We start from the raw sequence: 27,594 nt of genomic DNA, 5'->3' as shown, positions 1-27,594 counted from the left end.
TGTGTGTGTGTGTGTGTGTGTGTGTGTGTGGGGGTCAGTGGGCGGGCGAGTCTTGAGCTCCATTTATAGACATACTGCACTTAGAGAGAGAGAGTTGATGTGAGTGCACATGTGCCAGTGAATACAGCTACCACTCAGTGGGAGAGATAGCACACTTTAAATACAAGAGAAAGAAAGACAGATTAAACTCCACAACACAATCAAACTCTCCTGTCAGGAAACAGACGCAGCAGCAGCGACGATAACGTGTTGAATCCTCACCGTACATAGAGATCATCTACTGTGGAGGAGCTCACCTCATAAAGTAAGTGACTTTCAACATGTTGCATAGTTTGGATGGTAGACAAAGGGATGGGTGTCCCCTCATAACATAACTGCTCTGTTCTGCTGCTGAATGGCAATGTGCTCTGAAGGCACTTCTGAGGTAGCAGCACGTTGTCACCACTGCATTAGGATCCGTTAGTTCCCTCTTCTGTCTACCACCACCCTCTTGTCTTCATTGTTTTCACTCGGCGGAGTCTAATTGTCCAACATGAAAGGGAGCTCATAGCTTTTGTATAATTCAACGTTACATATTTGTTGATGTGTGAGGGTCACTTTGACTTGGAAATGGTCATTTATGAACCCAACTGAGAACAGGTATTACTGTAACATGTGATGTAGACAGAGAAAGGCGGAAGGATATGACATCTTTAACCTTGCTGTGCTCATTAGAAGAGTCCATTCCAACTCAAGTGGTATGCATGACCTTGTTAGGGGACATTTCTAATATCTCTTTGGTCTGTGATAATAAGCATCAATTATATTTGCAGGAAGTACTTTTTGAAGTAATATTGATGGACGTTTACAGACTTTTAGACATTTACAGCCAGCATGTCCTTGAGGGCCCCTCATACTGTACGTGTTACATGATGGACTGGGATTTTTTTTTTAAAAAGCCCCTTTACAGTTTGTAAACAATGATGATGTACATAAGTGTGCACACGCAAGTTTGGCAAGAGATGTCTGGCGATGTGCAAGAGCTTGTCAAGGACAAGGACCTTAACCAGCAAAGATGGTGAATGCAACCTAAACAAAGTGACTCTCCAGATCTGTATGGCATCAGTGAGTGTGTAGAATACATAGGAACACCAACAGAACATGTAGGTGCCCTCTTAAAAGCCTTCCATCAATTTAAAATGACTAATTTTCTGTGTTTATTATCCTCAACAACCATGAGTAGTAAGTTACGTCATTCGGCTGAAAGTCACCAGTTAAACTGCAACACTTGTTACTCTGAAACGGTCACGACCCTGTTTGATTCTGTAGAACTTGATTCCGCAGTTGGAATATCGATTCTGATAATCCAACATGCAGACATTTTGATGCTGGTAATACTTTTAATTATTTAATTATTTAACGATTAAAGCTGGCTAACTCGTCTGGATGGCTGGGGAAAAATGCAACTTTATAGTGTGAGCCTCTGAGGGTCAATGCTCTGCCTTTGGACATTGTCTGAATTTCCATCAGGTCCGACATGTGTTCCTTGTTTTATTCACTAAATTGTGAAGGCTCATGATTTGGCCTTGCCTATGTAATTTAAGCTGAACAGCAGCCATTGTTCACCCAAGTGACAAGTACAGGATAATGCTAAATGCTACAGTAAGTAGAACACTGACTCACTAGCATGAGCTACTGCTCTTTATTTATGAATTCAACTTTAATTTGTAGGAGGAAGAATATTTTGTGTGTTATTGGCTTTTTCAAAATGTACACCGGCTCACTTTAGACAGGAAGAATAGGCAACAAGTGACCTAAGGCTCTTCCACTACCCAGCCTGCTCAAGTCTACAGTGGGGCTGAGGTGGAGCAGGTGAAATGTTCTAGGTTCCAGGGATTCAAGATGACAGATGGATCTTGAATCCCTGGAATAGACATGTTCATCCAGCCACATCTCCACCCTGGTGAAGGAAGGCTGTATTTATTTAAGAAACTTAAGGCAAAACTCATGTACCAAGTTCAGATTAAATTTTGCAAAGGAGCAAAAGAAAGCATCCTGACTGAAACATTACAAACTGGCATGGTATGTGAACGGCCAGGAAAGGGGGGGGGGGGTCTACAGCGGGTGATTAAAACCACCTAGAAGATAATTGGTACCCATCTACTGAGCATCGGTGACATCAGTAGTGAGGGCTGATGATCCCCTCAGTCAGAAGACCCCCGGCTCCTCCAGTCCATGTTGATGTGTCCTTGGACATGAATGTCATGTCATGAATGACATGAAAGGTGTGTGACATGTAGCGTTAAAGCACTTTGAGTTGTCAGAAGACTAGAAAGGTGCTATAAAAGTACATTTACCATCAGTGATATTGGTGACAAGAGGTGCCTGAGAAAAGCTCAAACTATTAAGACAATATCCACCCTGCTGCCGTCAGATACAGAAGTATCTGGAAAGAAAAGACAACACACAAGTCACAATAGCGTTTTCCCTACAATTCCTGGTGCCAGGTATGTAATAAACACAATTATTTTACGTGACAAATGTAGTTATTTTAACCTAGACCACAACCTTTTCCCAAACCTAACCAGGTAGTTTTTTTAAGGATTACAGATACTAGAACCGAAAAGCACAACTCGGAGACAAGATTCAGGTAAAGGATTCTTTACTGCGTAAAGGCAGGGTCAACACCGGGAGGTCAGTCCAAACAGGCAAACAAAGCCAACAAGGGGCAGGCAAAAATCCAAGGTCGAGAAAACAGGCAGACAGGGACAGGCAGACAGGCAGATCAGAATAGTACGATATATAACACTGGAGCGCGTGGCAGAGACACACAAGACAATCTGGCAGAGAACAAGTGCAAGTGAAGGGAACTAAATAGTGAGGGCTAATGAGGGAATGGGCTGCAGGTGAGATGGGTATGGAGGACCAAGTGAGGGGAATGAGAGATGATTGCATGGTAGGATCTGAAATGACAGGAGAGTTAGTCAAATAAGCAGACAGAATGAAAATAAACTAATATGAAGCGGAATTCGTGACAGTTTTGTTACCTAAACATGACCAAGTTAACCTAAAAACGAAGCTTTTGAAAACACTCGGTAACAAGTGGAAACTGACCCGCTGTCCCTGACACGTCACGAAAAGGCACTAAAGGTGAACATGGAGCATCGTAGTTTGTAGCATAGGGCCACTGACCACCTGTCAGTATTTGATGAGAGAGAGAGAGAGGCTATTTCCGTGGTCTACTGGACTTCCGGCGTGCAGACATGTGCCTTGTTCACGTTGAGTCACTGCTTTCTTCACACCCACACACACCACATTCTATCAAATATTTGCACACTCATATCTGGGTAGATCACCGGGTCCCCTGATTTGTAGTTCAACAGGAATGTTTGTGTGTGTTTGCGTAAGTGTGTGCACGTGTACTAGATCAGTGCAGGACACTTGATAGCTCCAGCTCATAGACTGTATCCAGCTACCGTAGAAGGTGAAGTGGGGTCAAACTCCTCCCTGTTTGGTCTCGTCTTCCCCCTCCCCATGCTTCCTTTCAGGTTTCATGACAGCTCACAGCTGACACCATGTGCAGCTCCACAGAGTTTTACTGATGCAACAGTGATAGTGTTTAATAGTGACAGAATGAAGGGCACTTGGGGTTCTCCCGAAAGTTTCCATTCACTGTTCCTCAGCAAAACCAACCGTGTTGATCCTTATGGCCTAAAAGTAGGTCACAACATGGACATTCTGACATGGACTGATGAAATCTTCCAGATTTAGAACAGCAGAAAGATGTGCAATACATGTTTGCTCACTCAGTTGTCCCTCCCTAACTTCAGTGGATCATTGCAATGTGCACGAACTATTAGGCTGATGGGTCCAGTAGTGTGAGCAGTGGACAGTTAGATACGCACACACATGACTCAATGCATTTTCTCCCCACAGGCATAATAAAGTCTTTTAGCACTGTGGACCCTACGATCTACACATTTGCATCATTGCCCTCTTCCAGCTGCAGAAATATGGAACCACCCGCTTGCCCGTGCCCATGTTAGCAAAACACAAGATAGAGAGAAAACAAGTGGCTAGAAAAGCCACAGAAAAGGTTCAATTGAAGAGAATTGCACCTCTGATGTAAGGTTACTGTTTAGTTTAGTGCCTTGCTTCGGGACATTTTGCCCTAGCACCTTTAAGCTGAGGTGAAATGCAGAATGTTATGCGACACTGATGCAGAAGATTGTTTGTGTCCGATGTGGAAATAGGTGATGGGTGGCGCCTGGGCAGAGCATGCAGGAGGCAGGACATGACGTAGATTACTCCGCGGTCACACAGCCAGTGCACAATTTGGTGATCAACAACAGAGTCCCTTGAAGTTAGACTTTTCGTTTCCGTCTTCATGTAAATTACCCTTCTTCTTTGCCCTGGATGTTTGTATTGTTCTGGTTTAGCGCCAGCTGTAGGACACAAACATCATAACCACACCCACTCTCTGAATTCTCTGGACAATGAGCAGTTCTATTCCCACATGGGCTCAATTGAACATTACTCAGACTTTGTACAAGGCAGCCGGCAGGGTAAAGTCTGTTTAATGTCAACTGATTGGGACATTTGCCTTCTCATACAGCTCCTCCGGGTAATGTCTACATGAGTTCAGGGTTGCAGTGCATGTTTGAAAGGGGCATAAGGTAGTAATACAGGGTGGTGCAAAGTGAGCACTTGTTGTACTTGCTGGTTCCCAGGAGAACTTGTTTTCCGACTATTTGGTGTAATGTTTTCCTGTGTCTCCAGCTGTCATGGCTCCCAGCTTGGCCCAAGCATACAGGAGGAGGTGGTGGATGGCTATCACAGCCATTATAGAGAACCTGCTCTTCTCTGCTGTTCTGCTGGGCTGGGGCTCACTGCTCATCATGCTGAAGAATGAAGGCTTCTATTCCCACCTTTGTATTGGTAAGACCACCCTCCAATCAGCTCCTCTGGTTGTCTGTAGTGCAGTAACACAGATGTACAGTATCAGACACATACCTCTCGCTTGGATAGTTTCAAATATGCAGTTTTACCAACATACAGATGTTTACATTGCTGTGCATTTTGACAGCTTTTCTGGTGACACAATAAATGTGTCACAGACAGGATGCTCTATGCTGTGGAGCCTATGACTTGGTCTATTATTTCACTCTAAATGGGACCATGATTTACAAATAAATGTCATGCCGGTTTCACAGAAGATGAGCTTGATAACTGAAGGCTCTGGCTCCCATTCTACTTTTTTAAACTCTAGGAACCACAAGTAACCCTGAATTTAGGGAGCGCAGCTCTCTAGTAGGGTACCATAGGCTCCTTAAGATATGACGGTGGCTGACCAACTAGAGCTTTGTAGATGAAGAGAAGAATTTTAAATTCAATATGTGATTTTACAGGGAGCCAGTGCAGAGAAGCTATTACAGAAAACTATCTTTTCTTAGTACACGAGCTGCAGCATTCTGAATCAGATGGAGAGATTTAAGAGAATTATTAGAGCAGCCTGGTAATAAGGAATTACTGTAATCTAGTCTAGAAGTAACAAATGCATAATTGTTCTGCATCGCTTTGAGACAGGATGTGCCTGATTTTTGCAAAGGACAAATCCAAAGATAACTCTGAGATTCTTTACAGTGGTGCTGGATGCCAGCGCAATGCCATCTAGAGAAACTATATCATTAGATAATTGGTTTCGGAGGTGTTCTGGGCCTAGTAGAATAACTTCAGTTTTGTCTGAGTTTAACATCAGGAAGTTCAGGTCATCCAGGTTTTTATGTCCTTGAGGCATGCTTGAAGTTTAGTGAGCTGGTTGGTTTCATCTGGTTCCATCGATAATTGAGTATCATCTGCATAACAATGAAGGTTTATGGAGTGTTTTCTGATTAAATGGCCTAAAGTAAGGACATATAAGTTGAATAGAATTGGTCCAAGCACAGAACCTTGTGGAACTCCGTTACTAACTTTGGTGTGCATGGAGGTTTCATCATTTACATATACCAACTGAGATCAGTCAGAAGACTTGAAACTAGAGACCATAAACTCATGTTTACAATGTTTACTGAGGTAATAAATCAAGAGAGAAGTAGAGTCATTTTCTCATAGACTTCTATACAACCAGAGGAGTCGCCTCCTGCTGGACATTAGAGAGAATGCAGGTTTATTGCACCTCCGCATTGGCTTCATTTTTCAGACCCTGAGGTTGCCCCATTGCCCCTGACTTCTAACACTGACTAAGTTATCAGGGCCTTTATCAGTGGTGTTTTGTGTTCATTTTGTTTCATTCATTGTCACGTCCAGTCTTGTGTTTGGTCCTCTGCTTTCAACGGTTTATTCTCTCCTGACTTTTTCTCTCAACGACCCGATCCAGAAAATGAGACTGTCGACACCAACGTGACTTCTATGGAGAATAGTGGCTGGCGGAGTTGTGTGGAGCAGGAAGAGGTACTGAACCTCGGCTTCACCATTGGCTCGTTCCTCTTGAGTGCAGCCACTTTACCCCTGGGAATCTTGATGGACAGATATGGACCTCGACCACTGCGGCTCATTGGCAGGTGAGACAGTCCGTTTATTGTCTGCTTTTCATCTAAAGATAAGAGTTTAACATGTGAAATGAAAATGACATTGAAACCACACCCCGTGTGTGCTCTGACATCCTGTGTACATTTCAGTTCATGTTTCGCAGCCTCCTGTGCAATGATAGCTGCCGCTGCATATGACCCCGAAGGTAAGACCCTTCAACATGTCAAACCTTGAATCGTCATACGCTTGCTTCCATTCAATCCTGCTTCTGCAACAACACAATATTCCCACAGAGATACAGTACTTAAAGGAAAGAGTTGTAGTTTTGCAATCATCCATTATGGTAACACTTTACTCTGCAGCTTCACTGTGAGGTCTGGAGACACTGCAGCAGCTTTACAACAGACTCAAACAAGACAAGGAAAGTGAGCAGCCACATAAAGACAGGCTATAAACAGTTTAAGTGACTTGGAAAAGAAAGAATAATTAATACCCAAACTGTGTGTCGCAAACAAAAATTACATTTTGTCAACTGCATAGTTTATCTATGCAATCAGTGATTATAAAGGACATGTTAATTGTTAAGTGGACTCACTTTCATTTGGGAATGGTTAAAGGTACACTGTTGGGGTCTGGCAGCCACCTCCTGGCTGGCTGAGCGCCTCACATGCTTTCCTCCCTGACCTCAAGTCTGATCCTTGCCCCTTGAGATGACCACACCTCCCGGCTCCGGCCAAACCAGACACCAACTCTCCATTGGCCGAGAAAAGGACCTCCCCCCCACTGTTTGAGAGACTAGGTTTATAAGCTTGAACACAGCTATATCCTGCCTCTTCGCTCTGACCCCCGTCAGTTCTTTAAGGCCCCTCCTCTTTTACACACGTGACTACACAGAGACTCCCCCTCCGCCATCTTTGTCGTTTTCGACTGTAGTTTTAAGACCCCCCTTTCTTTTCACACACAGACCCACACACGCACATACTTGTATACATACATCCTCATCCATTTTATTAATTTGTTTAGATATTAGGCATATAAAATTGTATGATAACGTTTATTGGTTGCAATATTAATTGATTTGATCATTTACTATTTTGATTAAATAAACTCTGTTGTACTTTAAGGAGCAGTCGTCTGTGATTACTTGTGCATATGTGCGTAATGAAACCGTATGTAGTAGCCTTGTGTACGAACTTAAAAACCTTCACTGTCACCCCGAATGTGTAGTCGCACCCGACTATTGACATTGTGAGTGACCACTAATTATGAGACTTAGTTTTATCGTTTGGTTATTGGTCCCTGTTCGCAGGGTGGTGCCCCGTTGTTATTAATAATCATTAATAATTGTTACATACATTAATAATTCTATTGATGTCAAGAATTCAGTTTCTTAAATGCTGATAACCCAAACACGCTCCTTTACGTTCCCAACAACACCCATTGACACCCACATTGTACATAATGCTGAATGTACCAGTAAAGTTTTTAACCTTCATTTCCATGTGTCCCTTTAGTGCTGTCTGGCCTCATCTTCCTCGCTGTGTCCTTCAATGGCTTCGGAGGAATTTGCCTGACCTTCACTTCACTCACAGTATGATTCCCACTCACACACAGGCGCCTGCACACTCAATTTGGAAAACTAGCTGAGAAGTGTCAAAATGTATTCAAAACGGAACTTAAGAAATGGTTCCTCACATGGAAAAATACTTCTATTATAAAATTCCTGTTTGTAGCTGTGGCACCAGGCTAGGCAAAGTATCCCAGATGCCCCTATGCATAGCTACTTCCTCCATATCCTCCTGAGGACTCCTGAGGTATTCCCAGCCCATCTGGGATTTATAATCCCTCCTCTGCCTGGGAAGCATCCAGGAGACATCCCGATCAGATGCTAAACCACCTTCTTGACAAAGCAGCAGCAGTTCTACCAAAGCACTTTTTGTACAACTTAAAGGTCCCATATTGTAGAAAGTAAGATTTCCATGCTTTAAAAAACAAAAAGCAGGTCTATGTGCTATATAAATACTGTAAAAGTATCAAAATGAACAGTGACGTTATGAAGACAGCGACAGCGCAGACCAATCAGAGCAGAGAGACGGACTTAAAGAGACAGGTGCTAAAACAGAGCATTTCAGACTCAAGGTATACAGACAGTATAAGGAAAATTATGTGTTTATTTGTAATATTAAAGCATGTAAACATGTTCCGGTAAATACCCAAAACACACGTTTGAACCTGAAAACAATACAATACCATAATACCTCTATATCTTTAATGCTGAGTTACGAGATAATAATTCCTACTGAAAATCAACTTAAACTGACTACAAACACAATGCATGAAGATGTCGACATCTTGTTTTCTTTGGTAAATGACTATACCATGTTTTGTAGCCTAACATACAAGAAGGTGTCTTGATAAATGGCAGAGAAAATGTCACAAATGGTGTGTATGTGTGTTGGCATTCCTCTCCTCTACCTTGTTGTGTTTTCATGCCCAGTATCATGCCAGGTCGTGAAATAGTCACCAAATGCAATCTATTCCATGGACATAAATTGAAAATACAAAATAAAAGTCGCTTTGGATAAAAGCGTCTGCTAAATGACTGTAATGTAATGTAACCTATGAGGAGAGCAGCAGTATTCTCTGAGCCTGTGATTCACCATGGATTTACTCTTTTGAGTCCAGAACAAATATCTACAAGCATAAAGTACAATAGTCATGTTCCAAACAGCGCATGTGTGGTTTGGACTGCTTTGTGCGTACATGGGATTATAAACACATGTTCATCTGTGTGTGTGTGTGTGTGTGTGTGTGTGTGTACACATTTTTCCAAGCAGCACATGCTGTCCCAGTTGTTCTAAATTCTGATGCGGCCTCTCAGCCAATCCAAAGCATGGGTGGACAACACACCCTCCGACATCCCACTCCCTCTGTCAAGTCTCTCTCTGACCTAGACCTGGACTTGCCATGGTCATTCTGGCCTGACTGCTGTCATTTCTGGTCTGGTGTCTGTTTGTATCTGCTGTGTATTACCTTGATGATAAGCTCTTACATAACTACTTGAGGTAAACAGTGTACATTCCCAGCCAACCCAACTAGCTGCAAACACATGCCCTGTGAACTTTGCAAGGCAGTTTGTACTATAATAAACTGACTGACCAGAGCCAGCAGTGTTATTTTAAAGTGGCAAATGTCCCTTCAACTTCTCATTATGAAGTAAATGTTGATTGTAAAATGTAATTGCCATAGAATAATGACACCATCTGCTTTAGATTGCTTCATTTTAAGTGCCGCTTTCACTCCGCAATTCTGTCTGCTCACCATGTCTGCCAGGAAAAGGAAATGTTTACAACTCAAACACAGAGGTGTTTTACTCTACCTTTATCGAAGCACTGAGATCGAGGTTTCTAGTTCTGATTCAGCTAGTAGCCCCGTTGCTAACGCTAAGATAAAGATAAAGAGATAAAGAGGTTGTTGTTGTCATTGTAGTGATACAACGAAATTCCGTTTGGTAGCCCTCAGCCAGCCAGCAGCAGTGAACAACAACAACGATAACAATCCACATACAAAATAAAAGTACACAAAAGGGATAAGAACGTTTCTAAAGGAATACAATAAGTAAGTTCCTACTTGGTTCCTACGATCCTCTGCGCTGTTTTACTACCCGGGCCAGGTCTCTCCGGTTCTCTGCTGTGCAGCTGGTGTACCACACGGTGGCGCAGTGGCAGATAATTGTCTCTATGGTGCTCATGTAGAAGTTGACTAGGAGCTGAGAGGTGAGTTTGGCTTTTTTTGGAGTTCCCTCAAGAAGAAGACTGTTCTGTTGGGCTTTCTTCACCAAGTGGGAGGTGTTAAGGGCCCATTTCAGATCCTTTGTGATGTGGATTCCCAGGAATTTTATGTCACTTACACTCTCCACCTCCTCACCGTTTATGTGAGTATACCGCCCAGCACTACTTGACATGAACATAATTCAGTTTGCTGTAGAATTGTGTAATATCACCAATCTAGTCTGGTGTTTGGGCTGGACACTGCCATTGCTAGTGCACTTGCCACTGTACAGTAAAACATGGATATGGCCCTTCAGTGTGATCCACCTCTGGAGCTGACAATGTATATTGGGGAATTGATCACCTGTGGAGATAACTTCATGTTGATACGTGTTTTGCCTCATATTTGTTTGATCTCTTAACTACGTGTGCGCTACAGCAGTGCAAAATAATGGAAGAGGGAACTGAAGGCCAGAACAGATGGTAAAGTGAATGGAAAGACAGGGGGAGAACCATGGAAAAGAGGGGGGGGGGGGGGGGGGGAATGGAAAAAACAGAGGTGGAAGCAAAGCAACAACATGGAAACATTACTGAGCAGAGAGTTATGACATTAGTTGATCTTGAGGACTGTAGACAGATGGCGAGACAGACACAGCTAATATTTGGTCATCAACATCAATAAACAACATAAACTGTTTTACTGCTACTACTTTTGTTACCACCACGACAACTGTTCCCAATGTTCTCCAAACTGGATTACCAACCACACAAAGCAAGCAATTGCTATGTGCCCAACGTGGTGACTTTGTGACCAAGTGATTCATTGCAAGCTTCTTGCACCACTAAAGTTAAACATGAACTAATGTGGGTCGTGCATTGTTCTACATTGTTGTAGCCCTGTCTATTAGAGAGTCAAGCCATGTTTTAACCTTCGTTATTTTAGTTTATTGTGCTCGCATACTTCCTTCACTATGTAATTAATCATTACTGACTGGATAGATCCGCTATGTTAATTCTAACATGAGCTAATAGGTACACAGACAGACTGGGCAGTAACACATTAATAGGAAAGGAAGAGTTCATTTGTTGCCTTACGAGTGGAGAGGAACCACATAATTACATCTGCACCATCAGCTGAAAGCATATGGTCTTCAGATAATACAAATCATGGCTCAGTCTTAGGCTTCTTGTCTCCTTGTTGTAGCAATATGCTTTTGAACAATCTGTTAGCAGCTAGGACAAGTACTGTCAATACATCACTTGGTCCAATGTTATACAGATGTATTAGAGCTATTTTTGTTCAACGATTTTATATAGAAATATGCTCGTGTGCCTATACACCAAACCACTTCATTTCGTTTCGGAAAGCTTGTATTCACTGAATGCAGAATAAGTTAGATTAGAGAGTTTGAGATAACACGGAGGTGAAAACACACAAGCAGAGTACACAACAAACTACTTGATTGTCAAAGAGCCAAGTCTGAACCTTTTACTTCTTTGCCTGCAGCCTAGAGACGGGTATCAGTCCATAGTGTTGAAAGAGGTGGAACAGCCCTGTGTTTGGGCCCAGTGCCTCACATCGCAATCAAGCAGCTAGCAGGAATGAATATCAGAGTTAGGGATACTTCAGGGAGACAAGTTTTTTTCAGTGTTTGCGTTTTTGACATGACGTCAGCTACGTACACCATGAAGTCGTGCAGGGATGCGTCATTTTGTAGGCCAACAGGAAGTTATCATCGCCCTGGTTCCCTCCACAAAAAGCCAATTGGGCTTTCCAATCCATAAAATCTGATTTGAGCAATACGTTTAAACGGAACATAAAGGCCTGTAGTTTGAACAGCTGTGTGATTGGCAGCACTCCAGCTGTGTCTATAGTTAGAGTGAAAGTCTGTAGACACACACACACACACACACCCCGAACTTACCATCTGCATGGCCAGAGAATGTTCACATGCGAACAGACACAAGCCAGGTTTTCGTGACAAAAGGATGGATGACAATCACACAGGGGTAGTGTGTATGGGGGGGGCGGGGGCACTAGTTCCTCGAACGCCTCACTAGCACCTGACGAGACCTCTGCCATCTGACCGACCGCTGACATTACACCTTCATTTTCCATAGACTTACAATGGTAACACAGGCGTCATGCACATGTTTCATTTGGTTGCATTAGTGCAGGGCTGAGTGAAGCTGATGCCAACAGGTTCGAATCAACATGTCTCCACACCTGACGCGACAGAACATTTATAGAGCCAGGTGTGTGTGTCTGTTTGTTGTTAATATTTGCAGGTAAATGTTGTTTTCATTGTGTAATATGTGTGAGAATACAGCTATAGTGCAAATCAATGTGTTTATAAGCAAGCTGCACAGCTTTCACAGGGAGTTTCCGTGCAAAAAGCGGTTATAGTAGTTTTCATATCAAATAGTGACTATATATATCATGAATTATACTATGTTGGTTGTGTGTGTGTGTGTGTGTGGGGGGGGGGGGGTACTGGCAGTGGCAGAGTTTGAGCTGTAGTTACTGACTGAACATGTTGCTGCTCTGCCATGTTGGTTCTGCTAGTTGTGCGTGTGTGTTTGTGTTATTCAGCTCAATGTCCACCCTTCTTGCGTGACAATGCAGTGGCACCGCCTAGTGGTGGAAAGTGCATGTGAATCACTGAGAATGTACATTAGTTTACTCATAACAGTGATTTAGTTAGTGATTGTTGTTCATTCATTTTAATCTGTTTTAAGTTGTATGTTGTCTGAAAGAGATCAACGGTCATACAGTAGCTGATTACTAGATTAAGATCACATTAAGATCACATTCACTGCTGACCGGTAAGGATGATGGTTCATATCTTTGTCTATTATTATAGAAGTCTCCTTTGTCTTTCATCTCTCTCTCTGTCATCTAGCTGCCTAACATGTTCGGCAATGTACGATCAACCATCCTCTCCCTGATGATCGGCTCCTATGCTTCTTCAGCCGTCACCTTCCCTGGTGTCAAGGTACGCACACACACACACACACACACACACACACACACACACACACACACACACACACACACACACACACACACACACACACACACACATCCTTTTTATCCAACATAATCATCACAAAAAATACTTATTTAGGATTGTTGTCGCGACCTTGCTTGTGCAGTTTTATGATAAAATATTCAGTCAGCAACATATTTGCCAATTGTGCCAATTACAATGTTCTATCGTGAAGAATATGATTTTTTGTTGAAAATACATGTGATTGCTGAAAGCTGTAGGAAAAGTACAAGAAGAGTTACGGGAACAGCAACAAAGACAGGAAGAAAAGAGAGAAGAAAGATGGAGAAAGAGAGAGAGAGGATGGGAGGAAGAATGAAAAAGATGAGAACCAAAGGATGATGAATAGATCAGTGATTAGAAGGAAGAAAATGGACCACTAAAACGTAGGCAGGCAAAGAATGTAGCGATAAAAAAAAGTTGCAGACTGATTGATGATTGGATGTCATGATGTTACTGGTTGAAATAGTTTGGTACTGACTTACGTACGCACTCGGCATATTTTGTTTTACAGGAAGAAAAGGTCATTGGATTGTGATGTAAAAATATGGAGAAATTGTTATTTTGTAAATTTGTTGAGCACACATTGTTGCTCTACGTGCACAATATGACCGGAGATGTGATCTATATAGCATTAAAAAAATCATTTTTCATTTCATCTCGACTATTTTCCTTCTCCCTCATTCCTCTTCTGCCTGTCTCGCTCTCTTTGTCTCTCTCTTTACCTGTCTTCCTCCCAAACCCTCCTCTTACCGCTCCAGTTGATTTATGACCTTGGTGTGTCGTTCCGCGTCATCATGTGGGTTTGGTCAGGTATGGCCTGCACAGTCTTCATGAACTGCTTCCTCAACTGGCCTGCTGAATGCTTCCCTGCACCTGAAGACATCAGATACACGTCAGTGCACATCCTGTAGTAACATTATTGTACACACAATCACAACCGTCACGAGTTCACCGTGCCACTCCATAACCGCCGTTATTTTAGCTTCTTTATGGGAAGACACGTTCAATTATGATTAAAACTAGATTTTGAAGCTGCATTGTAACTATTATTTTTGTCCACTTGGGGGAAGCGTAGCAAACAGCTCACTATGTGAGCATGTGAAATCCATTCATATCCTATTATGCTGGGTGATCAGAGAAACGTGGCTGACGTGTTTCAATGAATATCTCGAGATACAGATCTCAATTTTCCCCCAGGTACTACTTCGGCTTAGTTAATCTCCTTACTATATTATGCAGCAATGAATTGGCTCCGTGCATAGTGACCAGTCTGGCAGATTGCAGGGAGATTGCAGAACAGAGACTGAAGACTTGAACAGATTCAGCTGGTCTGTCAGGCCAATGGGAAAACAGTCCAACACTAGAGCAAGATAACTAGTCAACTACTCCATAGATTGTCATGAAAACTGATATGACCATTCCCAGTCATCACAGGATCATTATTATCTACACCAGGAGATAATGAGATCCGTTGTGTGTGCGTGAGTGTGAGCTTTATCTGTCCACAGATAATCGTGCACACTGCTGCACCAAACTGCACATTATTTGTGGTGCTCATTCATGGCTGCGTGCTCAAGGACCTCTCTGGTGGTTGCAGGGACTCACACGTTCTCAAAGCACCCTTTTTATTGCCTGTTTCAGTCTGCCATTGACTGACTGCTGACTCCAAACTCACTACTCTTAATAACTGGCCCCTGGCTGACTGCCTCGCTACCGCTCAGCTGCTGCTCTGTGCCAGAGTCACAGCCGGTTCAGACATCTGTATAAATTAAAATGAGAGTGTATCTGTTGTTGTATGAGTTATGCGAGTGAAAAACATATTTGATAAACTTGTGATCTAGACGGGAGGTTAGCAAATTGTGGTTTGTATTAATTCAATCAAATATTACAGCAGTGGTCACTGCAGACAAATCTTGTTCCTCATGATTTTGGTAACCCCTTTCCTCCGACACCATCAATCAGGTCAGATTTTCCACTTTCCACACATTTTCCATAAAATAAGCAGACTGTCTTTAAATGTACCGAACACTTAAATGCTGAGCCATCTACATGTTGGACACTCCACGACTTGAAAGCAGATGTCCAGTAAAGAAATCCTGGATATATCACTCAGCAGGTTCAAATGTTTTTGAGATGGTGAGAGGTGTAAATTCCTTCTCATTGGATCACCATTAGGTAAGGGCTGGAGTTATTTTCGATTCGTTGTCATACATTCAATCACCTTCTCTTTTCTCAGCAGTAAAAAGGTGAAGCTGAGTGGACTTGTGACGGAGGACAAGATGACTGGGGACAGGTACGTCACCCATGTTGCTGTCATGGAAGACATGATGGGACCTAAGCAGCCAGAACCCGAGCAGACAGACGCTCAAAGCACAACCCAGGGTATGGAACATTCTCATTGACATTAAACTTGTGTTGTGTTTCTATTTATATATCCATCTTACCAGGATATGTTAACCCATACAGACTGGCAAAAGAGCTAAACAGCTTACAAGGCTCTGCATAAGGATTATACAAACAACGTATAGTGTTGTGAGCCTTTCTTTATGCTAAGCTAAGCTAACTGCCTTCACAGAAATAACGTCATATAATGCTACACATGTTTAAAGGCTTCAACCCGATCCCTTGGTCAGACCCCTTGGCGTCCCTTTCTAAAGCCCTGGGTAGCCCAACGCGTCAAACTAAGACGCTCCACTACAGTCGCCGTAAACACAGGGTTCATATTGCGAATTCAGACAAAAACATTTGTTTAGATTTAGGCAACAAAACCACTTAGTTGGGTTTGGGAAAAAAAGATTGTGGTTTGGATTAAAAATACTACATTTGTAAAGTGAAAATGAAACTTTTCCCTATGAACACAAAGACAAAAAACACATTGTTGGTTTTACAGAAGACACAAACGGCAGTCTCCTGGGTGAAAGTCCTGTGTTTGTTTGACCCACCTACCCTTCCCAGGTTGGGTTACATTGTAGTTACTTTAAAGTCTGTTGTGTTTCATACAGATGCTAAAGGGAGCCTTGCAGTGTCGGATGCGAAGCGTCGGTATTTGACTCCCTGAGTTTGAAAACGAGCTGGGAGCTTTCAGTTGGTTGTGAAACAGTCTCAATGTAAAACAATGTAACTGGTGCCTCCATATGACCTACATAAGTAAACGAGACCATCATAGAGAAGATTGGCTTTTTCTATAATTATTCTTAATGCTTGTTTACTGATGACAAGCATTAAGGATAATGCAGGTTCACCAGCAACTCCTTCAGCTCAGACTCCAGTGGAGCCTCCAGCAGCAACCAGCCCACTGCGGACAGCCGCCTTTAACCTGCAGTCGGAGGCATGTATATATTCAAGAAGCCTAGTCATCAAATAACCTACGAACCAGAAGAAATTCATAAAACATTTAAAGATTACTACGAAACCTTATACTTACAGCCTAAGACTGTCAATGAAGATAACATTAAACAATACTTGTTATCATCAGATCTTCCTTCCATAGGAAAAATACAAAATGACAAATTAACTGCCCCCATCACAAAAAAAAGAACTGGACATGGCGATTAGTAAATTGAAAACAAATAAATGCCTGGGCAGTGACGGTTTTCCAAATGAATGGTACAAAATCTTTAAAGAAGACCTTGTGCCTGTATTGCTAGAATCCTTAAATTGGCCACTCAGCAAAGCTGTGGCACCACCATCATGGAAAGAGGCCGTGATATCAGTCATCCCAAAAGAAGATAAAAATAAAGAATGTTGTGAATCTTATTGTCAAATTTCTATATTGAATGTAGATTATAAACTGTTTACATCTGTAATCTCAAAAATAATTGAACACTTTCTGCCCGAATTAATAAATGAAGATCAGACAGGTTTTATAAAAGGTTGACAAGCACAGGATAACATCAGACGAACCCTACACATTACAGAACAGGCTAATAAACAACATCTAAGTGCAGCTCTGGTCAGTCTCGATGCGGAAAAGGCATTTGATAGAGTCAGCTGGCCTTTTCGGTACAGAGTGCTAGAGAGGCTGGGTTTTAATAACCACTTCATTAGGTGCATACAATCTTTATATAGAGACCCAACTGCTAGAATAAAGATCAATGGCCATCTGACAGGTAGTTTTAAGCTGTTTAGAGGCACTCGCCAGGGCTGCTGCCTTAGCACCTCCCTTTTTGAAATATTCATAGAGGCTCAGGCTATCAGACAAAACAAAGAGCTGAAAGGGATCAATATAGCAGAGGAGGAACATATTAGGACTTTTTGCAGATGACATTATTACCTATCTCCAAAATCCCAACTCAACAATTCCCAAACTTATGACAATTTTGGCTGACTACGGTCGGATGTCAGGCTATAAATTGAACATCACAAAAACACAGGTACTCTCTCTTAACATACCTAGTAGGCCTACTGTGCTAGTGGATTCAACTTTTGCCAACATGGATAGATAGTATACTTTGGAACTACTGTTGTTTCACAGTGATTCAGATTCTTTTAATCTAGTGTCAAACTCCCTGAGGCTTCTACATGCTTTATTAGTCTCATCCATTGCATGGGAGTGTTTCAAACTTGTTCCTTGCTCCGCTGGTAGTGAATTCAGTGAATTTGGATACTGATTCAATGACACTGAACAGCTATCAGTTATCTCCATTTCAATAAGGAGAGACTTCATTGAAATTTAACGATAATCTATCATTTGAAATGTGCAACGTCTGTGGCGATTGGACTGAAGTAGGATTATAGAGTGGTCGTGATGCTGAGGCCACATAAGGCAGAATCCCCCTGTAGTCCACTGGTGGTGGTGGTGATGAAGGGAGTTGCTACAACCCGATGATGAATGAGGAGCATGACTGTGATGCTGACTGGGGTGGAGGAGGGTCGCATCCGATTGTGCTGAAATGACAACTGACAGAAGCAGAGAGGAGAACACTTCTAACGTTTGACAGCAACGATGTGATTGGCTTCAGGAAACTGTGTGCAGAATCTGGTTGGTTACTTTAAAGTGAACGCCCACAATCAGCTGATAGAGAGATTATGAATGAAAAGAAGAGTAAAGAGTCTTCCTGACTGAACATCCGCTTAAGCTTCATTAACCTCTGAAGTTGAGCATGTTAATAATGTAACGCCAACTCCAGTGCCATGAGAATTAAAAGAGAAACAGTGTATTCTGGAAATTTTCCATGGAACTGAACTCTCAGTGAATAGGAAACTAAGTGACTCAATGAGTGGTCCTCTATACCAGTGATGTTCAACCGCTGTGCCGTGAGAGATCGTCAGGTGTGCCGTGGGAAAATGTCCAATTTCACTTAAAGTACAAAAAAGAATAATTTAGTTGTTGTTGCAAATACTTTGCCATTGTTGAGCGTCTGAGCTGCAATATAGTGGCTGGCTAAGTAATAAATACTCTCCCATGCCAGTGGGTGGCAGTAGGTATACGCAGTGTTATTTTAGACAGTAGAATGAAATGACGGTGCGGTTGCGGTGACAAGATCATTTATTTGAAAAGGAAAAATGCAGAAACTGGGCCCTGGACAAAATAACCCAGATGAAAAGCCTAAATAACACATTTAGAGACTTGTCATTCAATTGTCAGCATATATCTGTAGCTACACCTCAGAAGCTACAACGGCCCGCCAGAAAATATCATGTTTATCATAACTGGCCCGCCACACCACAGAGCTCCGGGACGAAAAGTGGCGATGTGAGCTGGCTTTTTGTGCAACATAACTAAGCAGCTCACTGCACTAAACCTCCAGCTCCAGGGACGGGGACGCATGTGTGATGCAGTAAAAGTCTCCACCGCTGTGTTCCCGACTGCGCATTTTGCTGATAAACTGGGTGCACTTGGCACAGACTTCACTCTGCGATTTACCGACTTTGCGGCTCAGAAATTTAAATTTGAACTGCTTAGCAATCCGTTTGCAGTTGACGTGGAAAGAGCACCTGTGGAGCTGATAGACCTCCAGTGTACCGCCTACATGCTGCTCAAATGCTCTGCATGTTTGGGAGCACATACCTGTGTGAGCAGCTTTTCTCTGTGATGAAGATGAACAAAAACCCACACAGGAGTCATCTCACTGATGCACACCTTCACTCCATCTTGAGGGTTTCCACAGCACAGAACCTAACTCCAGACATTACTGAACTGGCAGCCAAGAAAAGATGCCAAACATCTGGCTCTGGTATGTATGCATAAAATAATGTAGCCTACCGAAACATGTATTCTTTTTGCACGTTGTCCAATATCCCTTCTATCCTGTTTATTAAATGGTGACTCTATTTGGCCCTCAACATGGTCCCAATTTTTTATTTTGGCCCTCTGCCTCTCTGTGATTGAGTTTGACACCCCTGGCATATATGCTGTATTATGCTAAAAGGTGTCATTTTGTAACGTTTTTGGTTGTTGGTGTGCCGCGGGATCTTTTTAATGTAAAAAATGTGCCACGGCTCAGAAAAGGTTGAAAACACTGCTCTATACACATTATATCTCTCTCTCTTCTTCTTCAGGCTCGGTGCCACTCTGTCATTCTGTGTGCTCTCCCATCTTCCTGTGGAGTATCATCACCATGGCAATGACCCAGCTGAGGCTGATCTTCTTCATGGGTGCCATGAACAAGATGCTGGAGTTCCTGGTCACCCACGGCAACCCTAACCGTAAGAACGATAACCTACCTGAATATTTTTAAACAATTGGAACACTACTTTGTTATCATTGAACAAAACAATGACAAGAACATGTCCATTGTCTGGTATCACTTGTCAACAATGAAGAACATTATAGGTGAAGAATCATTACACACTGACTCAATCATATCTTTATACCATATCACCTGACAAAATACAGTGATTTACAATTCATAGGTAGTATGAACAGTGATTGAGAAGAGCCTGAGTCACATAAACAGGGCTGAACGCTGACCAGACGCTGTTGTTGTTTCAGACTCAGAAGAGCTGCAGAAGAAGGGGGAGGAACAAGGTAAGAGTTTAGAGGCTCAGTGGAGTTCCGACAATGATTCGACTGATGTTTCTCGTTGTATTTTGTGACTACATGACGTCTTTAAATGTCCAGAAATGTATTCATATCAGGCCTTTGAGGGAGCAGTTACAATATTGGAAAAAATATATTATTATTGAAACACATGGCAATGATAGTATTAGAATTTACAATAAAGTATTTTAAGTTTACCAGTGTGGGATCCAATACAAATGTTACAACCTTATTGTTGTTATGATACTGTATTCATCAGGTGGACGATAAGCAACATGTGACTGAGGTCATGCCCTCTTGGGCCTTGTGTTACACTGATCCCAGTATGTTTAGACCCAGTGCTTCTCCATCTGAACTGTTGAAACATCATTTAGACCTTCGTATCGGGAAAAGAAACCTTCAAACATTTTTGTGTTATGACCTCAGAATTTCTAAAATAAGACAATAAGTAGCCTTCTGTGTGTCGCGGCTTCAATCTGTCTTCTCTCCACGTGTTCCTCTGGACTTCACTCTATCTCGGCGTGTCCTCCTCAGTTGGTTTCTACTCATCTATCTTCGGTACGATGCAGCTGCTGTGTCTACTGACTAGTCCTTTGATTGGCTACATCATGGACTGGAGGTTGAAGGACTGTGAAGAGGAAAATGCCAACACGCAAACAGAGAAGAGGTATGAAGAGGGTCCAGTGGGTTCTCTTTAGGTTTAGACATCGTGTTACTACATTTATACATTGCTGTACAGCAGTCAACAACACAGAGGATTGTTTTAATACATTAGTCTCAGACGGTTTCTCTCAAATGTTGTATGTACATTGAAATAGCTTTGGGTTGCTGCCCATACTGGCCCTGAAGTGATCCTCTCCTTGGCCACGCTGTAAAAGACCAAAGAAACTGTTTCATACTCTGCATCCACCCCTCCGCTTCTTTTGCCGTTTGTCCCGTTCAGCCAATCAGATGCCCCAAAGAGAGACAGAAAGATCCAGAAACTGACCAATGCCATTAGAGCTTTCACCTTCACCAACCTCCTATTGGTCACCTTCGGAATAATTTCCATGTTTGACAACCTGCATTTACAGGTTAGAAAAATTCAGGAATACAACCTATTTCACATATTATACTAATACAGAAGCAATGCCTATGACTTTACAGACACACAGATCAACAAACACAAAGTGTCACTTTTGATGATCCTTTATTAATCTGCTCTTTGTGTTTCCTCTGTTAGTTGGTGTCGTTTGTTCTGCATACCATAGTGAGAGGATTCATCCACTCCTGCTGTGGAGGACTCTATGCTGCTGTGTGAGTACCACCACTGGCATCTTTCTGTTAAAAATGAAATGTGAAGAAACCCACAAAGAATTACCACCTGACTCTGCAATCCCCCTCAGCCATAAACACTGGTGTGGTGAAACAAAACCTACTCTGGACAGATGCAAACACAATTTGAGTTCCCGTTAAACTGCCTGAGTCTGTATGTGCTGTCATTTTGAGCAGCTATTTTTGCCAAATTTTACCGCATTGTCCTGCTGCTTACATATTTGGTAATCCTCTCAGAAAGATGCCAGAGATGCTGAAAGGTACCATCCCCTAGGCATAACACACACTTGAGGCAAAAAAAAACATGCTCTCTGACAAGTTAGCAATCAGCTATGTTTTATGGAGAACCACTTCATGATAAATCTGGTTATTTTTTACCAACGGTTTGGTTTATAACAATATTCTGTGGTTAGTGGGTGTTTATTCAGACTTTCAAATGTGTACTGTAGAAGATAATCCACATTGTTCATGGTGACCACAGTTAGTATCTTTTTAAAAAACTAACTTCGGCCAACTATAGGCAACTGACGACAGTACTGGCTAAAAAGCCAGTAGGGCAGAGGGGCAACAGACAATCAGTCCCACTTGGCATCACATTTTCATTGCTTAGGTTTTGGGTATGCATACTGTGTCTTTCCCACACTCGGATCATTTCACATTGTGAGTGTGGGGATGTCCTAACATAGTGGCCTCTCCAGTAAATGCTTTCCAGCATTCACACCAACTATAAATGTATTGGAGTGAAACGTACAATATTTCCCTCTCCCTGAGGTGTAGAGGAGTACAAGTATGCAACAGCAAATAAATGGAAGTCTGTTCGCTTGAATACAGTACTTGAGTAAATGTACTTAGTTACATTCCACCACTCAGAATTGGTACTTGATCCTCCTGTATTGCTGGGTTTAGACTGTTTTAACTGTGAATTAAGACAATGAAAAGACATTTCTCTTTGATTGTGATGATTTTTTATCTCCCACCTTGCTTTAGGTACCCAGCCAACCACTTTGGAACACTGACAGGCTTGCAGTCAATGGTCAGTGCTGCTTTCGCCTTGCTTCAACAACCACTGTTCATTCTGATGTTGGGACACCTGAGTGGAGATCCTTACTGGGTAGGGAGCACACACACGCACGCGCACACACACGCACGCGCGCGTACACACACACACACGCACACACCATCAGGATGTGAATACAACAGGTTTTATAACATGCACTGACATGTCTCTCCTTACAACAGATCAATTTGGTCCTTCTCATCTTCTCGCTGGTTGGCTTCCTGTTGCCAGGCTATCTGTTCTATCACCGTAGAAACCTGATCAGGGCAAAGGCTGATCGGGATAGGTTGGCTGCCAGCCAATCAATCAAAGAGATTGCTCCTCTAACCCAATCAGATAGTGGGACTGCTAAAAGCCAAGCCAAAGGGCATGCGGCTAATGGATACTCATGAAATGGGCATACTGTTTAAGATGACTGACAATCGATTGATATTACAATGTTCAGTAGTTTAATATTCTGAGGATGTAACCTCTCTCTGGGCTGAAAACTATGACATCTACCAAAATCAAAACAAGACAAATAACATATTGAGCAAAGTCTTCATTTATCCTTCTTTAAAACAAACTGGGGATTTGCATGCTGAGTACGTTTCCAGTCCCCTAACACTTGACCCAAGCATTAAGTGACAAAAGAACATAAAAATGCAAGGACCATAACCTGTTTCTGCACATTTTATCCTGTCACACACAGTAGCTCTATTAAGAGTGTTTCCACTCATTTTTCAAAGTGTGACTTAACTTTTTTAATTGTTGAATGTGCTTGAAACTTGCTTGCGTTAAAGGGGAACAAACAACACCCAATTTTCATAATTTATACAAGTTATTTTCTAATATGAGCAACTCTCTCCCAAAAGCTAGAATGCTAAAACGCAAATGTATGCGTCACCGTGTATAAAGAGTGAAACTGCTTTGTCATGCCATGAATTGTGACAATGAACTGAGAGAGATGTTTTAGATGACACTGAGAGCAATTCTTTATTTGGGTAGTGTTCCCCTTTAATAAACACTATTAATATAGAATTCACTAAAGCAGGCGTACACATACTGTATGTTACAGTTCTGAGCACTATCTGTCATCTTGACATAGTAAGATCATTTGGACATATTTTTAATGTCTACTTAAAGAATAGCTTCACAACTGATTGAAGTCTGTCCGGTGAACATGTGTACACTGACTTAGGTTTTGCGTGCTGTAATCAATCTTCATGTTCATACTGGCTATTGAAAGATCTCTTCCTAATACTTTTTCTATGGAAGTTATGGGGGACAAAATCCACATTCCTTGCTCTGAAGAAAACTGTTTTAAAAGTGAGGCTTCAGCAGTCTGAGACCAATCAAGTGGATATTTGTACACTTGTTTTATTATAAAATTCCCACTTTGTGTTGTCCTGAGCTGTTTCCTGTTGAGCTGCAGTGGAGGGAGAGTAACAAAAAGAGGGAATCAATTACTAAACAGTAACTTTGGACAATATTCACATGACTTGGATTGTTGAAACTTCACATTAGCTTCAAATAAACGTTTTAACACACTCAGTGTTGCATAGAAAGAGGGCTGTGGACATACATTAAAGGTGCATCAGTAAGAGATCTCTTCATGACCAGTGTGAACAGGAGGAATGGTTACAGTCATCAGTGTATGGGCACCTCACTATTCGGCGAATTGTAAACCTGCCCTTAAAGGTTAATTAGCTGTAAATGACAACACGTAATTTGTAATCCTGAAAGAAATGAGACAATTATGGTCGCTACAAGAAATGTTTATCTCAAGATAAATAATGAGATGTTTCAAATGTGACGATGTAAGAAATACATCGATGGAAAGTTAAATTCATAAATATTGAAACACACTTTTGCTAAATTCTATACACTGAGGGGTTTTGTTTCTACCACGTTACTTGATCCGGTAAGAACAGCAGCTTTGCTCGCTCAATGTTAGCTACTGTTACAACTGTTAGCTGGATGTTGTTCTGCCATCACAAAGCCGCTTTGCTGACTGGATGACTCTTCTCTAAGTGACAATGATCCTGTAATTGGCGCTTCTTAAGTCCCACCCCTTTTGGCTCTGTGCTCCGGTAACCGCTGAGTGAGCTTTGAATCCGGCAGAACCTCCGTCAACTTTCCTGTTATACTTCACGATGCTACATCTGTTCGTTGGTGCCACATTCTTCACGGACACATTACATTGTACACAGTTACTACGAGGACATTTCATTTTGTGTTGAATTTGGTGAAGGACAAAAGCCGTAGTGAGTCCGAGCGCCAGCGGCCCTTTAGAAACCTCTCTGTTCAACCTGCATGATTTTGTCTGATTTGGTTTCTTGCTTCGTACTGTACTCTGCTGTGTGCCACTCCAAAGTCATTTTTTGTTGTTATTTATTGCGATATACACGACGTCTTGCATCCCAACGGTAAAAGTCACCCGTGTACAATGTATCATCATGATAATAGATTTCATTGCATACTGTAACGTTAGGTGTTGCTCTCGACTTCTATATTGCCTGGCGCCCAGAAATCGAATACACACTGCGGCACCAAGTCATACTGAACTAGCATCAAATAACTGATATTGGTAAGAAATGAAATCTAATTGTTTCATTGCCACATCAGCGCGCAGCAGCAAAGCTACGCCTCCACCATTTTGGACTGAAGGCGACGACCATATATCGAAGAACAGTTAGACGTCGACCTACAGAGTATTCTGTGTCATATAGTTAATGTATCGAAACAGTCTGTGGTGAAAAGTATGAACATTATAAATATACATACTCTTATAACTATTTATTTATTTTACTTTGCCCCGCCTCCCAGAGAAGCATAAAGGAAAAATCCAGCACTCTTGGGATATTTGAGAACAAGCTCAAACCTGTTCATGTCAAGGACCTCCAACATACATGTACAATAGACTGTGGATGTACATAACAGGTTGTGGCCTTGCTTTATGTGTGTTGATACGTTTTTAAGCTTTAAACCTCAGTATAAAATGACAGAGACTCACACAGCTAAAGGATTTTGGTCCCCCCTCCTCCCAACACCCACCTTCTCCTTGCCTGTGCAGGCACAGTTAAGGAGTTCATAAAAGAAGAGTTGAGTATGATAGAGAGAATAAATATACTGTTGCTTTAAAGAAGCACTTGAATGTTACAAAGCCAGCAAACCGTGAAGAAAGAGGATTTGAAACTGTTTTGCTGTGAATGCCTTCAGGCTGAGAGCACAACATGGCTTCCAGTCAAATCTGTGAATAGAAAGCTGTACAGTGTTGATACAAGAAATGTGACAATTGTTTAATGATGAACTTTAATGAGTGATTACATAATGACATGTAAAATAGTTCAAGTTTCTATGTGTGACATACTGTGCATGCTTTGGAAGAGCTGATGTTGAAGGGCCTTCATTTAAAGGAGCACACACACAAATAAAGAAAGTGCCTTGTTGAAAAATGACATGCTGCTCATCTGGAAGCTGTCTATAGCAGACTAGACAGAATATACAGCAGGTGCACCTTAAAATAGAAATGCAATCCAATACAGACACATTGGCCTCTCAAATTATTCTGCAGGGAATTGACATTGTAGGCTTCAGAGAGGTAGTATTTATTGTATTGCATCACAATGTACAGGTGCTGCTTATATTGTGTCCACCTACTGAGTGTTATTATTTCATTGTTTATCAGTGGTAATTTAATCAAAATCAAACGAATGAAGTAAGAGATGTTTATCATCTTTAGACCACGGCAGAATATAATTAAAAATAATTGTCCAGCGTAAATAACTTTGAAGTATTTTGTTCCTTTTTTGGGGATTTCTGACTTGATATGCAATGTTGCTTTGTTTTGTTGTGGGGAAATGTAAAGAATTAAAAATCATTAAAAAGGTCAATTAAACTGTGTTTCTGTTCTGAGCTTCCCAGAAACACGACTACCATGACATAGTTGTTTTACACGTCCAAGTCATATCTACTCAGAAATACACTCTGGTTCACAGGAAAAAAACACCAGGAGCAGACTTTACCTTCCGTCTACTCTAGGCAATGAGCCTGCTAAAGATCCATTATGATGTTTACATATGAAAAATATTGAAGTATGTTACTATTCTTAGTCACTGTATACCCCGAAATAACTTACAAAAGGCCCCAAAGTACTTGGAAAATATGCAACTCAGCTATATGCTACTTACTGCGTACACTGTAGTACTACATTTCCCTGACAGATACATTTTTTAGTGATTATATTTCAGATTTGAGTCTCAAAATATTATTTATTTTATCCAGCATAATATTATAACTGAAAGCTCCACCGTAAACAGACATTAAACAATTCTACATTGTGTAGATAATGCCTCTCTTTCACACGGAAGAACGTTTTGAGTACATCTTCTTGTACTGCCAATACCAGCATACCCAGATAGAGAAAGGGTGAAAGGTTAAGTAAGCGAGCGTACATTTATCAAAGTATCAAGTATTACTTTCCAAACTTGCTCTGACATAACCACTGTGGTTATAAAGCACTGTGTGCCATTCATCCAGCCTATTGCAGACTTTTTACTGTTCTTTTTTTCACACGCAGTATATTAATATTTGAACATATTTATTGAATTGCAAATGTTGGTTGGTATAGCGCCACAATCTGGCCAAACCCACCACATTCCACAAAGCACTGCCTTGGGTCCCCAGCAGTGAAGTCGATTGGAGGAACGGTTCTCAAGGCATGCAAAGAACACACAGACAGAAAGACAAACAGATTAATCGTTTTATCGTTAGATAATGCCGAAATATGAGTACTAATTTGTGGAGATCAGATCTGCTCACAAAATTCACTTGGTATGGAATTCATGAATCTTATAGATTCTTTGTGTCACGTGGCCTTCTCATCAGTATCGCAGCACACTTGATCTAGTTTTGACACAAGGCACTTCC

The 27,594-nt window shown here is 41.7% G+C and overlaps 1 protein-coding gene across 2 annotated transcripts; it reads left to right on the top strand.

Annotated features, from left to right (window-relative positions):
- The first annotated feature begins 141 nt into the window (after nt 1-141).
- Nucleotides 142-26,557, top strand: slc43a1b (solute carrier family 43 member 1b). 2 transcript variants are annotated; one of them, XM_079277894.1, is made up of 15 exons: nt 142-304; nt 4,759-4,917; nt 6,356-6,539; nt 6,657-6,712; nt 8,022-8,098; nt 13,181-13,273; nt 14,089-14,222; nt 15,570-15,712; nt 19,832-19,978; nt 20,265-20,300; nt 20,847-20,979; nt 21,256-21,385; nt 21,535-21,608; nt 22,614-22,737; nt 22,866-26,557. In XM_079277894.1, exons 2-15 carry the CDS (start codon nt 4,764-4,766, stop codon nt 23,073-23,075), a joined length of 1,695 nt encoding a protein of 564 aa, XP_079134020.1. In that variant the 5' UTR covers nt 142-304; nt 4,759-4,763; the 3' UTR covers nt 23,076-26,557. The 2 variants fall into 2 exon arrangements, with proteins under 2 accessions (XP_079134020.1, XP_079134019.1); XM_079277893.1 differs by having other exon boundaries at nt 15,567-15,712.
- Nucleotides 26,558-27,594: the final 1,037 nt, after the last annotated feature.

Source organism: Melanostigma gelatinosum (genome assembly GCF_949748355.1).
Source record: "Melanostigma gelatinosum genome assembly, chromosome: 11".
Classification (NCBI taxonomy): Eukaryota; Metazoa; Chordata; class Actinopteri; order Perciformes; family Zoarcidae; genus Melanostigma; species Melanostigma gelatinosum.
This window is presented reverse-complemented; position numbering and strand designations above follow the sequence as displayed.

Excerpts from the sequence above, each read along its gene's own strand:
- slc43a1b (XM_079277893.1), top strand. The coding sequence starts at position 4,764 with ATGGCTCCCAGCTTGGCCCAAGCATACAGGAGGAGGTGGTGGATGGCT. Across the intron at positions 13,274-14,088 it reads TCACCTTCCCTGGTGTCAAG|TTGATTTATGACCTTGGTGT; the intron begins GTACGCACACAC and ends TTACCGCTCCAG. Across the intron at positions 22,738-22,865 it reads TGAGTGGAGATCCTTACTGG|ATCAATTTGGTCCTTCTCAT; the intron begins GTAGGGAGCACA and ends TCCTTACAACAG.